The 20,433-nt window shown below is 36.1% G+C and overlaps 1 protein-coding gene and 1 long non-coding RNA gene across 3 annotated transcripts in view; one reads left to right on the top strand and one right to left on the bottom strand.

Annotated features, from left to right (window-relative positions):
* The window catches only part of LOC134541668 (uncharacterized MFS-type transporter C09D4.1-like), a 92,913-nt gene that overhangs the window by 19,871 nt on the left and 52,609 nt on the right, over window positions 1-20,433 (top strand). For both annotated transcript variants that reach the window (XM_063385283.1, XM_063385282.1), the window contains exon 2: window positions 8,117-8,243. In XM_063385283.1, coding sequence (XP_063241353.1) covers window positions 8,141-8,243 — 103 coding nt within the window. In that variant the 5' untranslated portion in view covers window positions 8,117-8,140. The remainder of the gene's footprint in view (window positions 1-8,116; window positions 8,244-20,433) is intronic.
* Window positions 3,504-13,822, bottom strand: LOC134541670 (uncharacterized). The gene is made up of 2 exons (XR_010076676.1): window positions 13,714-13,822; window positions 3,504-4,784 (listed from the first exon to the last, which is right to left on the bottom strand). It is a non-coding gene; the product is annotated as an uncharacterized LOC134541670 (long non-coding RNA).

Raw genomic sequence — 20,433 nt, 5'->3', positions numbered from 1 at the left:
GCGGTATTTTCATCTGGTGCATTACATTTATGTACTCAATTTTCCTGCTGTAAAGACAGTAGACAGATTCTTCACCGTTACACGACAAGAAGATAGTTAATTTTTGGTAAAGAAGCAATTGAAAAATATGCTTTTTCATATATTGTCTTCAATTTGTTCTGTTTCTTGTGATAATACTATAATATTTTGACTGGTGGACGTAAACCATTGCTTGGTTTCCATTTGTTTATATAATGACATTATAAATTATTTTTGAGAAATAAAATTAAATGACCTGCTTACGAAGAAGTGGTAGAAATCATTCCTTCTTGCGATCCCCATTTCTGACTCACGTTTTCTTACCATTAAGTGGTAGAAATTATTTTTTTTATGTACCCCATTTCTGATTCACGTTTTTCTTATACAAATATTATGGACAGATGAGCTTAAGATGAAGTTACTGCAGGCAATAGTGCTTTAATGCATAGTCTGCAAAATGACTTTCTCTAAGCAAGTTTTGGAGCTAGTTCTGCTTCCTTGCAGTGCCTGCGCTCACGTCAGCTTCTGGCACAGTTATTCTTTTAGTAAATTTAATGGTTCAGTAAGAGTATGTGGCATTTTTTCTTATTTAGTAACAAAAATTAATTTCTTGTCCTGTTTTAATGACAGCCGACACAATCTTTAATTTTATAGAATAAAAAGATATTAATTACTTCGATGATGAGCCATTTAAAAATCTCCTTTTATATATGAACTTCATTACCATATCTTTCTTGTGATGAGAATTCTCATCTGTTCACGTGTAGGACTAATGAAATGTAAGTTCCCTATCTTTCTATAAAACTAATATAAATGTATCAAGTGATTACATAATATCTGTACCGTTTCCTGTGAAGTTGTTGAATTAATTTATTCTTGTGGCCATATTTCTGCATTATCTCTGCTTCGTGTACGAAAACTACGGACCAGTGTGCTTCAGTTGAAAAGGTTTTGTTGCAGTGACTGCAGTACTTCTACTTCTAAGGAAGTGACTGAGTCAGTTCTGCTTCTATGCAGTGCTGCACTCACATTAGCTTAAGACAATGTTACAATAAGTAAAATTAATTAATTTTTATTGTATAGAGGCAGTACTTTCGTCTGGTGCATTAAAAATATTTGTACCTTGTTTCTGCTGTAATGACAGTTGAAAGTTACATTATTTTATCACAATAAATAGCGTTTTCTTCTGGTAAAGTTCTAATAGAAAATTTCCGGTTTATATACATTGTCTTCAATCATTTATGATTTCTGTGATAAGATTCTAAAATGTTTGCTTATAGGAGGTAAATCATTGCATGATATCCATTAGTTTCTCTTATACAATTATAATTAATTCTATACCAATAACAAATAACTGTACTTCTTCCGATGAAGTATTAGAAATAATTCCTGCGTGTGTTCCCATTTCTGCATTCTCGATATTACGTGTACAGATATTAGTAACAGTTGTGCTTAAGTTGCAGATACTTCATAATTCTTTTTTAAAAGCAGTTCCTCACAACTTCTACATCTAAAGAAATGATTGAGCTAGTTCTGCTGCTTTGCAGTGCCTGCACTCACATCAACTTCTGGCACAGTTACTTCAATTAGTAACTTTAAGGGTTCAATAACATCAGGTTGAATTTTTCTCTGGTGCAGCAACAATAATAATTTATTGTCCTGTTTTAATGACAACTGACAGTTCCTTTTCTGTTACAGAAATGAAGAAAAATTTTTTTTGGTGAAAAGTCTAAATATAATCTGCGGTTATATATAGTTACGAACGTAAGCAGTAAAGCGGGGCGCACTGGTTCGGAGCTGGCTAGCGGCCCCGCCCGTCCACTGACGTCACCTGGCCACCACAAAGTGAGACGTGCAGCGTGTGCTTGGTGGATTGCGAGGGTCGTAGCTTCCCTCCCTCTTTTTAAACTCTCTCCTCATGTCCCTATGTCTCGGCGTCGTAACCTGACACCTTTCACCTGTGGTTGAAGGATGGCAAGAAAACGGTTTTTGTCCCCGAGGCTATAAAGCCGATGATGTTTAAGTATTTTCATGACTTAGCAGTTGGAGGGCATGGGGGAAGCGAAATGCTAGAAAACATTTCAGAAAGTTTCCACAGACCAGGCATTAGAAAAGAGATCGAGGAGTTGGTAAAACAAATGTTTGAGGCTTGTCAGCTTGTTAATCAGCACTTGAACAGTAAGTTGGGTGTATACTCAGTAGAAATACTTACTCGTCCGGGGAGCAAGTTTTCATAGATTTTTTGGGCCTCTTCCCCGTTCCTTAAAGGAAAGCAATTGTGTACTGATTTCAGTGGACTAGTTAAGTAAGTTTAGCATGTTTCTGCCCATGAGGGACATGAAGAGTAGCCTAGTCATGAAAGCTTTATTGGAAAAAGCCTGGAATTTCTTTGGGGGCCCAGAACAGATTGTTTCAGATGAAGCCAGTTACTTCAACAGTTTTAGCATTCGGAAAATGTATTTTAATTGGGGTATTAACCATATAAATACCAGCCCCCTCTACCCCAACCCTAATTTGGTAGAACGGCTCAGCAAAAATGATAAGGTTGCTTTGACGATTTTCCATCAAGAACACCGTAGGAAGTTGGATTAATCCCTTCAGTTTTTAAATCTGGGGCTTAATATGACTCGGAACAGGCCCCCGGGTTTGACTCCTGCCAGTACCTTTTTTTTTTTTTTGTTTTTTTCTGTTTTGAGAGTTGTACCACCCATTGTTAAATGTGTGAGAGATTGAACCCAATAATTTCAATGTGAGCAGCCCTAGGCTTTTGGAGTGGTTGTGGTTGAAAGCTGCAGTAAATCTGGAGAAGGCTCGTGTTAAGATAGGGCAGCAATACAATAAAGGGAGATTACCAAACCCATTCGTCGAGGGAAAGGAAGTTCTCTGTCGGCAGTCTGGACTCAGTGATAAGGCAAAGTCCCAGTCTGCAAAGTTGCAGTATGCTTATGCAGGCCCCTTTAGAAGTATAAAGTTTCTGAGTCCATTCACAGCCCTTTTGGAGGATATGCGTAGTAATTTTAAAGTAAAGAAGGCTTATATAAGCCACCTCAAACCTTACTGTTAGTTTTGTTGCAAGATAAAAAGGTTTTTTTTTTTTTTTTTTAATTTTTGAACTCAATCTTTTTTGGTTTAAAATGAATAACTGAAACTATTATGTATATTTATAATACATTTCTCACCGTTTTTTTTTACCTGAATTAAGTGCAGTAATGTTTCATTTCTAATTTCTTGAAGCTTTATGGGTTAGCTATTTGGGGTTTTCGTTTTTTGTATTTCATTTTGTCCTGTCATATCACTACTTTGTGTCTTTAGATTTGGTTTACCTTAATGCTTCTACGTTTTTTATTCCTAAATATTTCATAATTTGTTTCTTTTAAATGTGATGTCTTAATATAAGTGGTTATTAGCTAAGACTCTAGAAGCTAAATTTTATAATTTTTTTTAACAGGGGGGAATTGTGGCATGTCCCACTTTTTTGGTACATATTTTGTTTTTCTTTTTGTATTCAAATTATTGCAGGTTATTTTTCAAGTTACCTTTTTTTTGTGGTTTTTGATGCTGTTTGATTTTATTTATTTTCTAATATTTGTATTTATTTTGGACATTTTGTTCATAATCCTGGTAAATTTAGTTATGAGGTTTGCTAAGGTTGTCATACATGATCGTGAAAAAATACCAGAATATTTTTAATACTGTGAGAAGCTAATTCATAATTTTATTTTAAGTATATTTATAGTATTAGTTTTAGGTATTTTTATCGTTTATTTTAATGGGGAGTGTAAAACATACTTTATTAAAATGCCTGATAATACGTTGGTCTGTGGTGGAAGAATGCAAGCCAGTGACTACTTTCTGCCGCGCACGAATACAGTTTGGCGGCCGAGCCGCAAGTCGCGACAGTCATGAGTCGCCAGCCCGGGGATTCTTACCGGGTGTGTAAGAGCTGAGCATGGCTTTTGGAGGGTTCGAAAGTGCTGTGCTTTTGAGGATTTAAATAAATTTTAGGTATGCGTGAGTGATGATGGGCGCGCTGTAAAAAATAATCGGCAAGTTGATGTTTGAAAATTATGTTTGTCATTCTGGATCCGTGTGTCGTCAACCGTCAGCTGTGGACTTCAGCTATAAGATACGTCCTTTCATGTGCCAGGCAAGGCTGTGTCCGGTACGCACACCTCCCAGTAAAGTTGCAAGATGCAACTTCGCGAGCTACTGTGTGGATCATCGCCGCTCTTCCCAGCGAGCTTAGCATCAAGTCGGCCACCCGGTCCCCATGAAACATTTAGCACGATGTCTCCCAGCTACGCTTTATTGCGTCAGAACAACAGTAACAAGTATGCATAAATGTGTGCACGTAACAACTGTAACATTTTGCCGCGGCGAAATGAGATGGGGATTTTAGGCCGCATTTTTTTATCATGACATAAAATCATCAAGGATTTTTCAACATCTTTAACTAATGGAAAAACTCATAAACTAATATCAGCAAATGCTTAAAATCTTAAATCTAAAACGAAGGGTGAATATAACTAACAACTGGCAGTGACATAGCACTGACTACGTCACATCGCTCGAGGCTGATCAGGGTGATGACGAACTTACTTGAAGTGCCGCGGTACCGGGGCATCGCACTGCGTCGTGCTGGACTCCGCAGGGGTTTCCCCCCGCCCTCCGGCACGGCCCGCCGAGCCGCGGGTTGTCAGTGGAGTCCACTAGTTCACATCCCGAGTTCACTCCGGCGCACGCCTCCTCGCCGGACTGGGAGCGAGCTGCATTCACGTTCAGGTGAATTAGCACCACATAACCAGGAGTGCGACTCTTTAAGTGGAAACTGAACCCATGTTTTACGTCACATGTGACGCTATCTGTTGGGTAGGCCCATAAACACTGACGAAAAAAACTCGGACGGGAGATTCAAATACAAAGTGTTCGGTTTATTACGTTAATTTAGCTATACTTGACTTATTGCTTGGTAAACATGATTTAAACTGTGCGATAAACCCTTAATGATATAATGTTTTGTCATTTAAAAAAAATGTTCTCTATGAATAAGTAGGAGATGCAAAATTTCTGGTATGCTTCACCAGAAAATATGTGGCTGACAAAATAAAGATAGTTAATTCTCACTGGTTTGTTTGCCTTGTAATCACGCATGCATCACTTCTCTCAAACAACATTACTTTGCTAGTAATATATTGCTGGAAGCAGGTTCGCGATGTGTGTCAGGTGCCTGTCAGGCCTTCCAGCCGTGGTCTGGCCCGGGCAGCCCGCACTGACACGTGACACACCCATGCCCGCTCCTACTGGCTACATCACCTCCATTCAGCAGCGAGAGTTATTTTATTCCTGGCGTACTTGTCACAAGTAGTTCCGATTCTAGTCAACGCATGTCTCCTCGTGTAATTTCGAGGTAAATATATTTTTTTTTATGTGGGATGCGGGATGCTCACTCACGATCGCAAGAGAAGGATGGCTTCTCTAGACACCAAGGAGAAGGAAGCTCGTCTAGCATTATAGCATTTCTCAGCTGTCCCAAGACATAGTAATCGACTGAGTATTATACCTATATTCTTTGTCAGAAGTCCATCTGATAAAAATAATAATATAATTAATTGCTGGTTTTATAACAAACAGGAAATCACTAAGCAAGCGAAACTCTGAATTAAATTACTTGTCTCGTTACGAAAAAAATATTACATTCAGGAATTGTTTTCTCAGGAATAACCAAAAACACGCGGAGAAAACCAACAGAAGTCTCGGCAGGAATAACCAGCAACACACGGAGCAAATATGCTGTGGGAGTGATATTAGTCACGTCACCTGAACTACTGACTTTGAAGCTGTGTGCGCGAATATTTGACGGATAGCATGGAACGTACTGCGGAGCGGGCTGTTGTGAAGGGGTGCGGTAACGTCCTCTTGAATGGCATTGTGTTAGCGAGGGAATAATATGGTGTTTAGGTGTGCGTTTTTTATTAATTATATTGAAGTGAAACTTCTAATGCGACTTCCAACAAGGTTGCGTTAAACGTTTAACGATACCATGGAGGGGATATGAAAGCACTGTTGCGTTAAACGTTCAACGCTCCTGGGGAGGGGGAATAGAAAGAGACAGAGCGAGAGTGAATGCGTGGCACTCGAACACATGCGTGTAGTATACCTGTTACAGGTCAGCGTATCTTACTTTAGTTATCATAATCCCATTGTAAATGTTATATGTTTGGATATTTCTCCACTCGAAAATGATAATTAAAAGATGCGATCAATTGTGAATTGTAAGCAATGTTAATAAAGTTTGTCTTAAAGAAACAAAATATGATTTCACTAAAAATCAATTTCTACCCCTTCCTATTTTCATTTCCACATTCCGAAGTTTCACTTCTTCCGCGCGGAGGGACTCCACGCACTATTTTTTTTATTTAGCTAGAATTCTTGTCAGCACGACTTTAAAAATATACTATTTTCATGTGATATGAATGAACTGTATCTCGCAGAGGCGGTAATGGCTGAGGTGTGTGTTGTAACTTCATCATATACGCTATAGCAATCAAACATCAAGTTGAAACGTAATGTTATGTGTTGGAAATGGTTTCTCTTGTAGTGAGGGAGCACATCTAATACTCTACAAATTTGAATCGTCATATTAGTTTGCATAATATTATCGTGCACGATTAAGGCTGCATTTGTTTTTTTTTTTTTTCTTTCATTAAAAATTTTAGGGAAATGGATATATACGCAATCATTTAAAATGTCTGCTTCCATGCAGCTTTTTTAACACGAATACGCAAACATGATCATGCTCAGAAGAGATTCTTACTTGTGAGTGAGGACACTGAAACATGCTTGGTTCTGTGATGTCTAGGATGGAATAAATAATTTAATATTCGATGGAAAAAAAATTATTAAGTATTATTAGGCTTACTATAACCATTGCATCCACAACGATAAGACGATTAATTTTATATATGATAACATATATCTCAGACTGTGCATAAATATAATAAATGATAAGGTATTTAAGAAAAAATGGTGGCCACAAACGCCATCATAAACAAATGACCGTGGATTTTTTTATTTTTTGTGCATTATGTGTGGATTGAGTGAATTTTAAAAAAATGTGGATTTTTTTTATTTGTGTGCTTTTTTTTAGTCTATAAGGTTCATAACAACTCTTTTAAGAAATATAAACACATCCTTACATACATTGGCATACATTAGGAATCAACACTCAATGGTGATTTCCATCAGATGAATTAAATATGGTGGACTCTACTAAACAAGATGGCTGCCTCTAGCAGACGATGCTGGTATAATTTTTTTTTTAATTTTGCTCTATTTTTTTGATTGTAAATATATTTTTAGGATGGTTGATTAACGAAAAGTGTAACGCACAGGAGTGGGGTGCTCGATGGTGAAGTCATCAAGTTTTAAAATTATAATTTTATTTAATATTAGGGTACTTATATATTTTGACGTGACGTCTAATAAATCGATGAACGCCGGCTGCACGCACGAAAAAGTGTCCCGTTACGCACATTGTCCCGTTGCGCTGTGTCCCGTTACGCTCATTGTACGCTTGCGCCGCATCTATCTCTCTTCCACTCGATTGGAACAACCATCGATTTGACTTTTTCGAGGCACATTAAACTTGAAACACTCCCATTCGTTTCCTACTTTTCCTATCATCGTCCTATCCTTAACAGATTAACACAGATTGGAAGAAGTTAAATAGCAAACATGTATAAAAGTTATAGTTAAAATAATCTCTTCGTTAAAGTAATAAACATATTTGAATTAATGAGTGCAAATGAACGTAAATTTATCAATTAAATTGTAGATTTCATTTCACTCCTTCTTTGTATCCATACAAAATAGTGATAATTCAATAAAAATGATTCAATTTTATTCATAAAAGTATGCAATAATTTCATCAATGTTTTTTATGACGTCACGTTAAGCTATCGTCTGTAAACTTACTTTACAGAAAACCAATTTTTTTTCAATTATCTAAGTTAATATTTGAGGATTTTCAATATGGCATATGTACGTGATGTCATAATTCAAAATAACAGAATGTTCTAAAAATGGCTGAATGTTCTAGGAAATAAAAATATCGGGATCCAAGATGGCCACCGGGTCACAGGTCAAGGTCAAGATCATCCAAGATGGCTGCCATGGCTCCCCAGCCCCCAGCCCCTGTTCCAGAACATACCACCATCCATGCACAGGTATTGTAAGTTGAAACTGTGATTTCTCATAAAATATTATGTACTTATTAACGGTGTTTTCAGGGTAATATTCAGTAACATATCTTGTGTTGGAAGATGGTATTTTCGTAAATTTATTTTTAGTTTGCGGAAAAGCAGCGACTTACGATATTTACATATGCAGATAAACTACTCGAAGTATTATTACATCTTAGTATAATTATTGGAAAACGTGTCAGGAATATTTAATAAAGCATTTTGAATTTTGAATTACTATTTTTCAGAAAATTGAGGGAAAAGTATTAAGTAAACGTGTTATTTTATCGCAATTATATTAAAATTAATCAAAAGTTAAAGTAAAAATATGAATTTTTAAAATAATAGGTAATAATCGGACGTCACGGCTTTTAAGAACAGAAAGAAAAAAATTGATAAACATAGTTTTCACATACTACACACGTACCTCAATTTACCCTGAAGGTATGGTTTCTTAATTCCTTCTACTTTGTGAAAAATAATAGTTTAAAGCTTACATTACAATAGATACCTGTGTTTTCACACTGCCGTCGCCAGTCATTGTTTACCCGCGATCCTTCATCTCTTTAACACAACTGTAGCCAACTTATGTACGTAAAAAAAATATATTGTATATAATAATGAATTGTGATTGTAAGTCAAATCAACATTTTTTTTTTAACTAAAATCATAATTATTTCTTATTTCGCAATTTATTTTATGTGCAGGATCTTCCGACGTACTGAACTAAAACAGCAAGCATCATGTACCACAGGATCAAGCCAACAGGATCGTGCAATTAGGATCAAGTCTTCAGGATTCAGGGATAAACTTGGATACGTGAAATACCAGCCATATCAAACACAGAATATACGACGGCTGTAATCAAATAATTCCCTGGAAAGACAGCAAAACTAAATGTGTCAGCTACTTCAGTTTACAGCATGTATTCCTCACAGAAAATGAACGACGTTAACAATTCAATTCTAATTTTTGGCTCCCATTATACTCGTTCGTTACAATGTGACTCAAAATAGTACGTACTTTAAATGCAGTGTAACAAAACAAACATTCCGTAAAACAATTACTTATTCTAATAAAACAAAAAACATGATACATAAGCATTAAAACTTCCTTACATTTGCAATTAAGTCGTTATTTAAACGAATTTCATTATTACAACAACACCTACATTGACTAAAGTTCTCCAAAAAAAAATCAAAACAACCACACGGGTAATCAATTATTGTCGGCGATTGCATGAATACATAGGTATTGCAATGTACTGTTACTTTTTCACAAACCAGTAGGAATTAGGAAACCTTCCTTTCAGGGTTAATTCAGGAACGTCTCTAGTATTGGAAAACATATATTCCTATTTGTCATGGGTAAACAAAGAATGGCGGCGGCAGCGTAGAAGCACATATTGTAATGTAAGATATAAAATTTTACTTTTTTCACAGACTAATATGAATTATGAAACCATCCTTTCGGAGTAAATTTAGGGACGTGTGTAGTGAATGAAAATCATATTTCCGATTTTTTTTAATTTCCATTCTAAGAAGCCGCGACGTCCGATGATAAGGATTTTGAAGACGTCAGTGTGTTTATTCTTAAGGGGGTGCCTCCCATTTCAGGTCATGATTTTATATTTGAAGGGCTAAGGATTAGAAGGGGGCTATCAGCCAAAATTGCGAAAATGACTTTCCAGCATATTATTATAGGAAATTTCGTGTAGAATTCGTTGGTATCATTGGTTTTGTCCGTAGCCCACTTTAAACACTCAAAATATAGTTCTAAACTTCTCGAGCTGCATTTTCTGGCAACATTATAATGGAGCTATCAACCAATAATATTATAACGGGGCTATGAACCACATGCCAAAGAATTAGATGGGGGCTATCAGCCATACACCTCAAAATAATGAGATTTACCTTTACATTATTTTTACCATACAAAAAAGCACAAAATACACAAGAACAGTCAAACATACGAGGATTAATATAAAATGGATTGTTATTTCATATTGAATAAAAAGACTACCATTGTTACCAGTGCAATAATAGGCTGTTGGTTTAGTTTTATAATACTTTATTTACTGCTATACTAAAAATTATAATGTTTTTTCCTTGAAGCTTAACTGAATTAGTATTGCAATATTTAATAATTTAAAAATGTATTCAAACTTATTTAGGAAAAATTAAATAATGTTACATACATCTAACACAACTCTTGAAAGTTTGGATTAAAAAGTAAGTCAAGACAGAGGTGTAGAACATGTACATTTCTCTTTTCTTTTCTAGATAGTCTTAATGTATGTACATACATCAGTAACTATTTTCCCAGTCAGCAGGATCATCTTCAGGGAATTCAGTGACACGGCACTCCTTGTCAACCAGTTGAGCTTGCTCAGCAAAAAAGTCTTTCCAAAAGTCTTTTTTTGTTTCAGGGACATAGTCCATTTGATCTTTTAGGTCCTTCAATTTTTTTGGATTTACTTTCACTTTTGTGTGGTACAACTTTTTCAGTGATGGAACAACTTTCGCCCGTCCAGGTCTGCAAATTCTGAATGTGTCGTATGACTCGATGTTTCCACTGCTATATCTGAACTTCACCTCATAAGAATCCTCTCTGTCTATCCTAAACTCTGTTACCTCACGTATTCTCACTTTCTGGGCTGCCTTTGGTTTGTTGAAACCTTCATCGAAAAATGTTTTGAAGTCATATATGTCACTACTTTTCATCACTAAAGTTTCAAATGGTTTCTCATTTCTAGCTTCTTTCACAACTTTTTCCCAGTCTTCAGGGGTGTGTATCGCATTCACATTCAATTTCTTCTGCCTCTCGATGTGAGAAAAATCACGGTCACATGGGAGAAAAGTATGTCCACTCACAAGAAACCGATGTCGAACAGTTGCAGCAAACTTTCTTTGCACTAGATATGACAACAAAGCAATAATTTGAAAATTCTTATTCTGCCCAGCACAACTATCTGACCAGAACACTAACTCTTGAACAGGCAGAGCTTTTCTACCACGCATAAGCACCAAAGTCTTGAGCAGAGCAGTCGCAATCTCACATGACCCACGTTTTGCATCTCCCTCAGTCCAAAGAACCATGAATGCTTCTCCAGTTGATCCAATATGTACACATTCATTATACACCCACAACTGACGCTTGTAAAATGCTTGGGATTGGCTTAGGTGAGGTGTAGGCAATGTTTGCTGCAGATCAAATGTTATAGTTTCTTTCTTCTTGCCATCACTTTTTTTGATATCATTCCTCAATTCCTCATACCCTTTATCTGCCTTCTTGACATGCAACTCTTTTTTTGTAAGTAGCTTTTGCTTTTCCAGGTCAGTTAAGTCAGGATTTACCAACATTGCGCAAAATTTGTCACAAGTAACACATGTATCACTTCTAGGTGTTCCAAACCCAAGATTAAATTCATGAAGGAAAATGTCTCTGTAAAGCCACTCCTTTACATCAGCCTCAGGATGTATCTCCTTGTAGAGTCTAAACATTTTCGACAAATTCAGAGATGGAGAGAGATACTTTTTTTCTAAATTCACATTTCTTGAATAATGGCTCATTTCTGTTGGGAATGAAGAAATGTGATGTCTAATACTGTCTTTTATTACTTCACTTGTTCTTTTTTTTGTGTGTTTACCTCTTTTATCAAGTGCCATTCCAGGATCGTCTGCACTAACAGACTTCAGTAATTTTTCTAGTCTCTTTTTCTTAATGCAAAAAAGACTCATGAAAACGCTTTGGCAAACAACAACACGTTGACCATTTTCCATTACACTGTATTCGTACACTGTCCTGGTTTTTTTTCTGACTTCTTCTGCTATTCTTGATCTTTGTTTTTCTTTTACTGAAATCAAACCTCTAAGAAAAAGGTTTTGTTTATCGTAATCTTGAAGTTCCTTCAATTTTTCAAAATGAATTTCTTTATTCTGTAAGCTCAAATAACATCCATCTGAACATTCTGTAATCACTTGCATTGTTGCATTAACTTGTTTGTTACTAGTTGATGTATAAGCTTCAAATGAATTTTTTAACTTTTTTCTTACATTTTGTTTCCACATTTCTTCACACTTTCGCTTTTTCTTTGCAGATGTTGGCATCTCACATCTATGTTCTCGGAGATCCACTTGTGGATCAGCTTGTTCTTCCCTTTCCTCACTCTTTTTCTTTTGTTGCTCAATTTCTCCTCCTTCATGTTCATATTCAGTTTGTTCACGTTCATCTTCACTAATATGTTGTTGTTTACTATTGTCTGTTAATCCAGAACAACTCAAAACTTGACGGGATGATGTAGTTTTTAATGTGTCTAAGCACTTGCCTGTTTCAATAGCAGGTTCATTAACACTATTTTCATCATGAATAATATCCTGGTAGAATTCTGGTAGAGTAAAAAATGTATCACCTTCTTTTCAAATTACATACTTATTTTGAGACTGAAATGCCGACATGACGAAACAAAATAAACATCAATGCGACTCTGCATTCATAACCGTGCATTACAATGATAAATAAGCCAGTATGACCACCTGAGGAAAAAATAACACCAGTGGTGCCAACTAATCATTTCTCTTCCATAGAAGAATAAAAAATTGGCCTCAGATATTGTTCCATTTCCCATTAATAACACTGTACAACACTGTACAACACTGTACACTTATTGGTTGATAACCCACTTCTAACTTTATGATACGTTAATATGTGGCTGATAGCCCACTTATAATTTTTTCTCGGGTTAACAATGCAATTAATTTTTTTATGATTTTTTTATAAAAATATTTAACAACAAAACAATGAAAAAAAGTTGTTTGGTGAAAAGAGAAATATTTGAATGTACAAAATGAAAACTCAGCGTTTTGTAGTAGTTCAATACAATACTTATATTTCCAAACAAAATCTTCTTTTCACTGTTCTCAAACATTATGAATTGGTTGATATCACCCTTCTAATCCTCAGCCCTTCATTTATATTAATCACTGATCAACTTTTAGACTTTATCAATTGTATAACTTTCACGAAATGAAAAATATATACAGCACATACTTTTTGCATAATTATCTACCAAAGTTACATTTTTTAAGTTTTTGGGTTGTACAAATAAGGAGAATTTAATTTATTGCAGAATTGAAACATTTTAGGTTTAACTGCAATGCCACTGGCTACTTCATGATATGGTTTGCATTTCTATCACAAAAACTCATTTCATGTTTCTTGGCTGTCAAAATCGTAACAAATTTGAGAATTTTGAAATGCCAGGTAAAATTAATTAATATTTTCTGAAAGAAATTCAAACCATTTCACGAATTTCTGAGCTCTCCCTGGTAGAACTGCGCACTTACATACAACCACTAAGTTTTAAACATAAATAAAATTATCTTCGCTGCTATTATGAAATAGCTCCAACATTAATTAGTTTGACAATAGAGCAGTAATTTTTAAAACTACTCACCTCTGTGCTGCCATGTAAGTTCCTTGATGGCAACTTGCTCCCTTGTTAACTGACTGGTTTCGCTGCACGAATTACGTTTTTCTCAGAATGGCGGAAACGTTTTGGTGTCATAGAGACGTGACAATGCAAGCCACGCGTCGCTTGCGTTGCTAAGGGCTTCTCAGTGTTACAGTAATTATGCGAGCATTTTTCTCCTCCTCCGTGGCGCAGTTAAAGTCAAGTTAATTGTCCGGAGTTCGGAGAATGAATACCAGATCATATATAGATGTTCGTAAGCCGACCCATAACTATTTGCAGTCATAAAACAAATGCTGTATATAATTTTTTTTTCATACTTCTGGGCAGCTAGAATCTTCACATTTGGCATGATTATGTTGTTCTCTGTAATTCTTTAAGTCCTTGTTACGAGCTTCTTGCACTTTCTCAGTTAACTTTCCTGTTGGTAACAACGCAGATGATATAATTTCAAGCCCGTGAATGAAGTATATATGCCATGTAGGCGGCGCATTGTACCATGGGTACTTGACAACGAAGTATACCTATTGCTGTATCATGGATGAACATCCGAAATTTTTATACATCAATTTCGTGTCAGCTGAATACCACTATCATAATTATATGATTTTGGTTATGGGTTCCTTATATATTGTCGCGGGTTGAAATTTTGCAGGGTTGTTGAAATCAAATTTAGGGACTTTACTGACGGGACTCTGGGCTGGCTGCTCTGTTCACTCGTCAGCGCAAGTGGCGTGACCATGTAATTGGGGCACGGGGCCGGCGCGGCGCGCTGCGGGCTTGCAGAATTTTGTTTGTTTGTTTGGCCGCGCGCTGGCGCAGCCACGGGCCGCAGTTACTGGGGCGCGCTGTCGTAACAAGCCGCGCGGTGTGGCCTGCACATTGGGGTAGAGGGGGGGTAGTCTTCCCAGATGTTCTAGTTAGTTGTTTAGTAAATTTGACTTCAATAACGAGCTTTTGTTATGGTAGGCGCGGCAGGGCGCGCGAATTTAAGCGCAAGTGAGTGGTGACTCGGGGCTCACTCAGGCGGAGGCTATGCGTCTCACCTGTGGTCACGAGTTGTTAGTTCGTTCGTGATGTAGGAATTCAGGCTCACTCAGGCGGAGGCTATGCGTCTCACCTGTGGTCACGAGTTGTTAGTTCGTTCGTGATGTAGGAATTCAAGCTCACTCAGGCGGAGGCTATGCGTCTCACCTGTGGCCACGAGTTGTTAGTTCGTTCGTGATGTAGGAATTCAGGCTCACTCAGGCGGAGGCTATGCGTCTCACCTGTGGTCACGAGTTGTTAGTTCGTTCGTGATGTAGGAATTCAGGCTCACTCAGGCGGAGGCTATGCGTCTCACCTGTGGTCACGAGTTGTTAGTTCGTTCGTGATGTAGGAATTCAGGCTCACTCAGGCGGAGGCTATGCGTCTCACCTGTGGTCACGAGTTGTTAGTTCGTTCGTGATGTAGGAATTCAAGCTTTCGGGCGGCAGCTATGGTCGACGCCAGAGGCCACGAGTCGTTTAATTTAAGTTAGGTCATAATGTAGTCGTCAAGCTTTCGGGCGGAGGCTATGGCCCTCGTCAGGGGTCACGCGTCATAGTTTTTAAAATGTAATGTTCGTTCGGGATTTCAAGGGCAGGAGAGGCCCCTACGTTATTTTTTTAAAGTAATCGATCAAGAAAGGCTTTTCGGAAAATGTGAGTATGGACTTATCTTTGTTTTAATTTTAAGTATTAATTATGATTTGAGGTATTCGGAAGGACTAGGGAAGTGTTTAGTGAAGTTCTCTCATTCTCTCTCTTGTAAGGTCGTTCAATCGTTAAGGAAGTAAAGAGATTATTGTTTTAAATTGTAATCCCGCTATTTAAATGTTCTTTAAAATGATGTTGAGTATTTGACTTTAAGAATAAAATAATTTTAATTAAGTATTATGTTATTTTGCAAAATCTCCTTAGTTCAGCTCTCACCAGACATCCTGTACGGGATGACGAACCTATGATCCTAGGTACAGTAAAGTATTTTATGAAGTTAGGACTAGTTGATGCCAAGCGAGTTGTTTCTATGTAAAGAGCTACGATTCTCGCCCCCCCCCCCCCTCTGAAGGTGGATCGTGACAGAAATGGCGGTGGCACCGGCTAGGTGCACGTGACAGAAATGGTAGAGTTCGCCGGATAGGTTCTATTTCTGGAGAGAGAGAGAGGTAGATTTTTATGTTTATTATTAAGTTAGTTTCAGCTTCTGATAGCAGGTTATTAAGAGTTTACTTGAGGAGAGGATTACGGAATTTTAGTCTATAGTGGAGGAAGTCTTTGAGATTTTTTTTTTTGACGTAACAGATGTTTATTTGAGGATACTTGTAAGGATAAAGTTTATAGTGATAAGTTGTTTTAAGTCGTTGAATTTATTGTAGATTTATATCGGGGATTATTACGTGAGGAGAATACGTTATAAGTTAAATGCTTATTAGAGATAATGCAAGTGGTTTAATTTAATTGAAGTTCATTTTAAGATTGTAGGTTAAGAGAATTATAATTTAAAATAAAGTTTTTTGTCGTAAATAGGAATTATTTTCAAGAGAAATTTGTTTTGTTTTGTGCGCGTAGGAGACGAGACGTACGAATTAAATCAGTCGAGGGAAGGATAAACGTTAGAAAGGAATTAAAGAGAAAACGAGAGTTTATGTAAAAGAGAGTTATAGAATTTATAGTGATGTTTTGTTTTAATTAGAAAAATGTTGAGAGTTGTTTCAGAACGACACGTCAGTGGACGTGGCAGAATGAACACGTGACGGGGAGGTGCTGAGACCTAGCGGAGAACGGAGGAACCGCAAGCGAGGGTTGGCGCACCTGATGGAATTCGGTGACGTCACGAGCTCGTACAGAGACGTGGACGGCCGTGACCTTGTTTTGATCAGCTGTACGGTAACTTAGCGATAAGAAAATAGACTATTGGTTAAATAAATTTAAATTTAAGTGTGTTTTAGAAGAAGAGGAACTTTCAGTATGTAAGTAATTTATTTTAAGAAGTGTATGATGTATAGGCTAGAAGTGTTTCGTTGTAAGTTGTTTATGTTTTTGTTAGTTAAATTCTACCTCGGTTTTAAAAATATTTTTTTGGGATTTGTAAACATTATTAAGAAGGTACACTATAAAATCGATAAGCATTGAGAAAAGTGGGAAGGATAGTTTTTGTGTGTAGAGGGAATTTACTCCAAGGGAACAGAGAGACAAAATTAATGTTTTCTTTAGGGCGAGGGACCCTAAGGCGAGGTGTTGTGTCCCTGGGAAGTAGGGATTGTAGCGCAGACCATAGGAGATGGGCTGACTACGTGAATTAAGGGTTAGGAGAATCCTGAGAGTTGTGAGTAGTTTGGGGCAGGAGTTCCCCATGGTAGTACCGAAGTGGCTATCCTGTATGGGATAGGGTACCATTTCAATGAAGTTTGTTGGTGGGGTTAGAGCCCCCTGTGTAGTGGGCCTATAGCAGATAGGCACTACAGTGAAATTTTTGGTTATTTTGTGAGGTAAATTCCCTGGAGGTTAAGTAAGATTGGATTCAGTTAGGAAGGAGGGAAATGAGAAACATTGCTGTAGAGAGTTAGTGTACTTGCCTAATGTGAAATTGAATGTTACTAAATTAATTTAGGAGAAAGTTTTGTTCGGTAAATAAATAATAATGGAAGATAGCTAGATAATTAATTAATTTTTTTTGAGTAAGGTGTTTTAAGTAATGAAATAAAATAAGGTGAAGTAATTTGAATAATTGGGGAGGAGTTTCTTTAAGAGTTTAGATAATTGTTTTTGAATTTATTGAGATATTCAGCCAGTGGAGTTTGAGTATGAGAGATACAGTGAGATTTCAAGGAAATTGGTTGTTTATTAATTAGGACGAATGAGATTTTATGATTTAGAGTCAGTAAGCATAGTTAAATTTACGACATAATATTTGTTGACAGTTTACAGTTATTAAGGAGAAAACAGAGTAATCTATTTATTTTTATTTTAAGGGTTTGAAGATAAGATTATGAATTTTTTTTTTGAAAGTTTCTTGGGCATGTTTGAATAATTTTTATTTGGATTTTAAGAAATTACAGAGAAAATTTAATTGATTTACATTAGTTTGGAAGTATGGAGGTTTAGTGTTCGATTAGCCCTAACTTGATGGTCGGATCCCAAAAGAATGCCGTAAAACCGATAGCCAATTGAGAGGAATGCGGTAGGCGCTTGTGTAGAGAGGGGTTGTGGGAAAACTCCTTGGGACTGATGGCAGATCAGGGGCCCTAAATAGTGTGTGATGCTGTAAAACCAGTGCAGAGAAAGCCTGGTATGCTTAAATTTTTGGGCACAGGTTAGGTAAACCTGGGGTTCCATGGGATTTAGTCATGTTAGCTGCTGTGAGACATTAAGATTTCCAGGCTCCATAGTAAATTCAATGTAAATTTTTGTTTTCTTAAAATAATAAATTTGTTTTTAATTTTTTTGAGATATTTGATTTGTAACAGTGAATACAGACCCCGAGGAATAAGAGTTGTCATGCTGTGAGAGGAGAAGGTGGTAGGCCTAAAAGGGTACAGGCACCACAGAGGTTATGTGCATTGCATAATTTAAATATAAGGAAACTTGAGAATTTGAAATTTTGTTGTTGGTTTGTACACCCATAAGAAGAGTATAGGCAGAATTTTTATTGTTATGAGATGTCTAATTTAATTGAAAAGAAGAAAGTTTAAAGATGCAAGGTAACATTATTATTGTAATAATTGAAAGAGATTAAGAGGTAGAGAGAAATAGGCAGTTTTTGTTTGTAAGTACTAAAGTTTACATATAGAAATTTAGTAACTAAGAATGAATAATAAGTTAAGTCTAGTGTAAAAGTTTTTTTTTAAGTTTGTTAAGTTAAGAGTCACAAGTAAATTTTTTTTTTAGAGAGAATGTCTTTGATAGGAAGTATTAGAAACTTATGGGAAGTTTAGGGTAACATAAATAATGTAGGTAATGAATAATAAATAGATGGTAGGTCTTAAGTTAGGATTAACATTTGAAGCAGAATTTAATTAAGAAGAAGGAAAATAAATAGGCCTAATGAAAAGAACAAAAAAGGATTTTATGGTAAAGCATTTTTTTTAAGTAATAAACAATGAATAATAATGTTGTTTCAGGGTAATGTGTACTAATAATACAATTTTTTTTTTAGGACCAAAGAACAGGAATTATGTAATTTAAATTAACATGTATTTTTGAAACTGTTACAGATTCCTTAAGATGAGCTGAGCAGCAGTCCAGTTTACAAGATGACAAGAGTTCGAGAGACAAGATACAAGATCACTGAAACAAGAGCCAAGACTGAAGATTCAAGAGAAGAGAAAGCTGGCAGCCATGGACTTACAAGTGGAGATTAATAAGGTCATGTAAAGTTTTATTTTTTTTATGGAAGACAGTAACTGGAGTTTTTTTTTGTTATAAACATTATTTACAGAACTTTTTAGGTTATAGTAATGTAATGGAACTAGTGAGTTGTGGTAGCTGTCAAAAAGAACTAATACCTTAAGTTTAATTTTTAAAGTTAATTTTCTTAATTTACAGAGGGATTAGTAGTTTTTTTTAAACCTTATTTAGGTTGGAATTTAAATACAATAGCTTATTATAAATGTGTACGAACAGTTCAAGTTCACAGTACTGATAGGTAGGTCAGATGATCTTATTGATTTTGATGATTTGTTGTTTTGAGTTGATTTTTAGGTGTTGTGAATTAGACAATGAAATAGTTCTGAAAACTTAAATTATTTCAAGCTAAGAAATAGTAAAGTTAATTGTAACTCAAAGGACACCAGAATTTAATTTTTTTTTTGAATTAGTAATGTTTGAAAATTTTATACTTTACAAGAAAGGTTATAAACAAACAGATCGGATGGAACAAGGATGCAGTAAATCACAATTTCATTTAGAATTATTGATTAGCTTTTGAGGTTATGAAGTAAAAGTAATTATAATTTAAAAGTTTGAATAAAAAAATGTTTTTTTTTATTTGTTTGAAATAGAAAGTTTAAAAGTTAATTAGTCATGATCTAGGTGGGTGATGGGGTGGGAATTGGCCACTCTTTTTCCCTATAACCTCCCTAACATGGCCTTCTATTACATCTAACAGAAAAAAAAAAGAAGAAAAAGAAGACTTATTATTAGTTAGAATGTTTTTTTATGAAGATACCTGATGAACTTTTTTTTTATTGTTGGGAAGAATAGTAGCAAGATTAATCAGATGTTTTACTCAGAAGAAGAAGAAGAAGAAGATAAAGCAGTTTTATGACTCGACAAGCCAGAGATTGGTGTTTCCCCTCTGCGCTCCTATTGACTACGTTGTTTACTCTCATGGGATAGCTGGTTCGGCACCATGGAGAGAGATTGGTGGGCATTGTGGTTGCCCCCAGAAGAAAAGAAGAGTAGAAGAGGTTATGGGTGGGTCATGTGAACTGACCTTCAACCCAGTTACTTCGTGGGGACTATTTGCTGTATAGAGAAGATCAAGACTCAAGAGTTAGGGAAAATTATTGGAGGTCATGTTTCCCTTCCTTAAGTTTTTCCTATCAAATTATTTGCCTGATTAGATTATGCTAAGGGTGGGATACTTTATGTTAGCAGTTGAATTAATTAATTTTATTTTTTTGTGTGTTTGCATCCTTGCCCATCGATTGCAGTTTAGTAGTTAGTTTTGTATTTGTCAGGCGTG

Source organism: Bacillus rossius (assembly GCF_032445375.1).
Source record: "Bacillus rossius redtenbacheri isolate Brsri chromosome 4 unlocalized genomic scaffold, Brsri_v3 Brsri_v3_scf4_1, whole genome shotgun sequence".
Classification (NCBI taxonomy): Eukaryota; Metazoa; Arthropoda; class Insecta; order Phasmatodea; family Bacillidae; genus Bacillus; species Bacillus rossius.
This window is presented reverse-complemented; position numbering and strand designations above follow the sequence as displayed.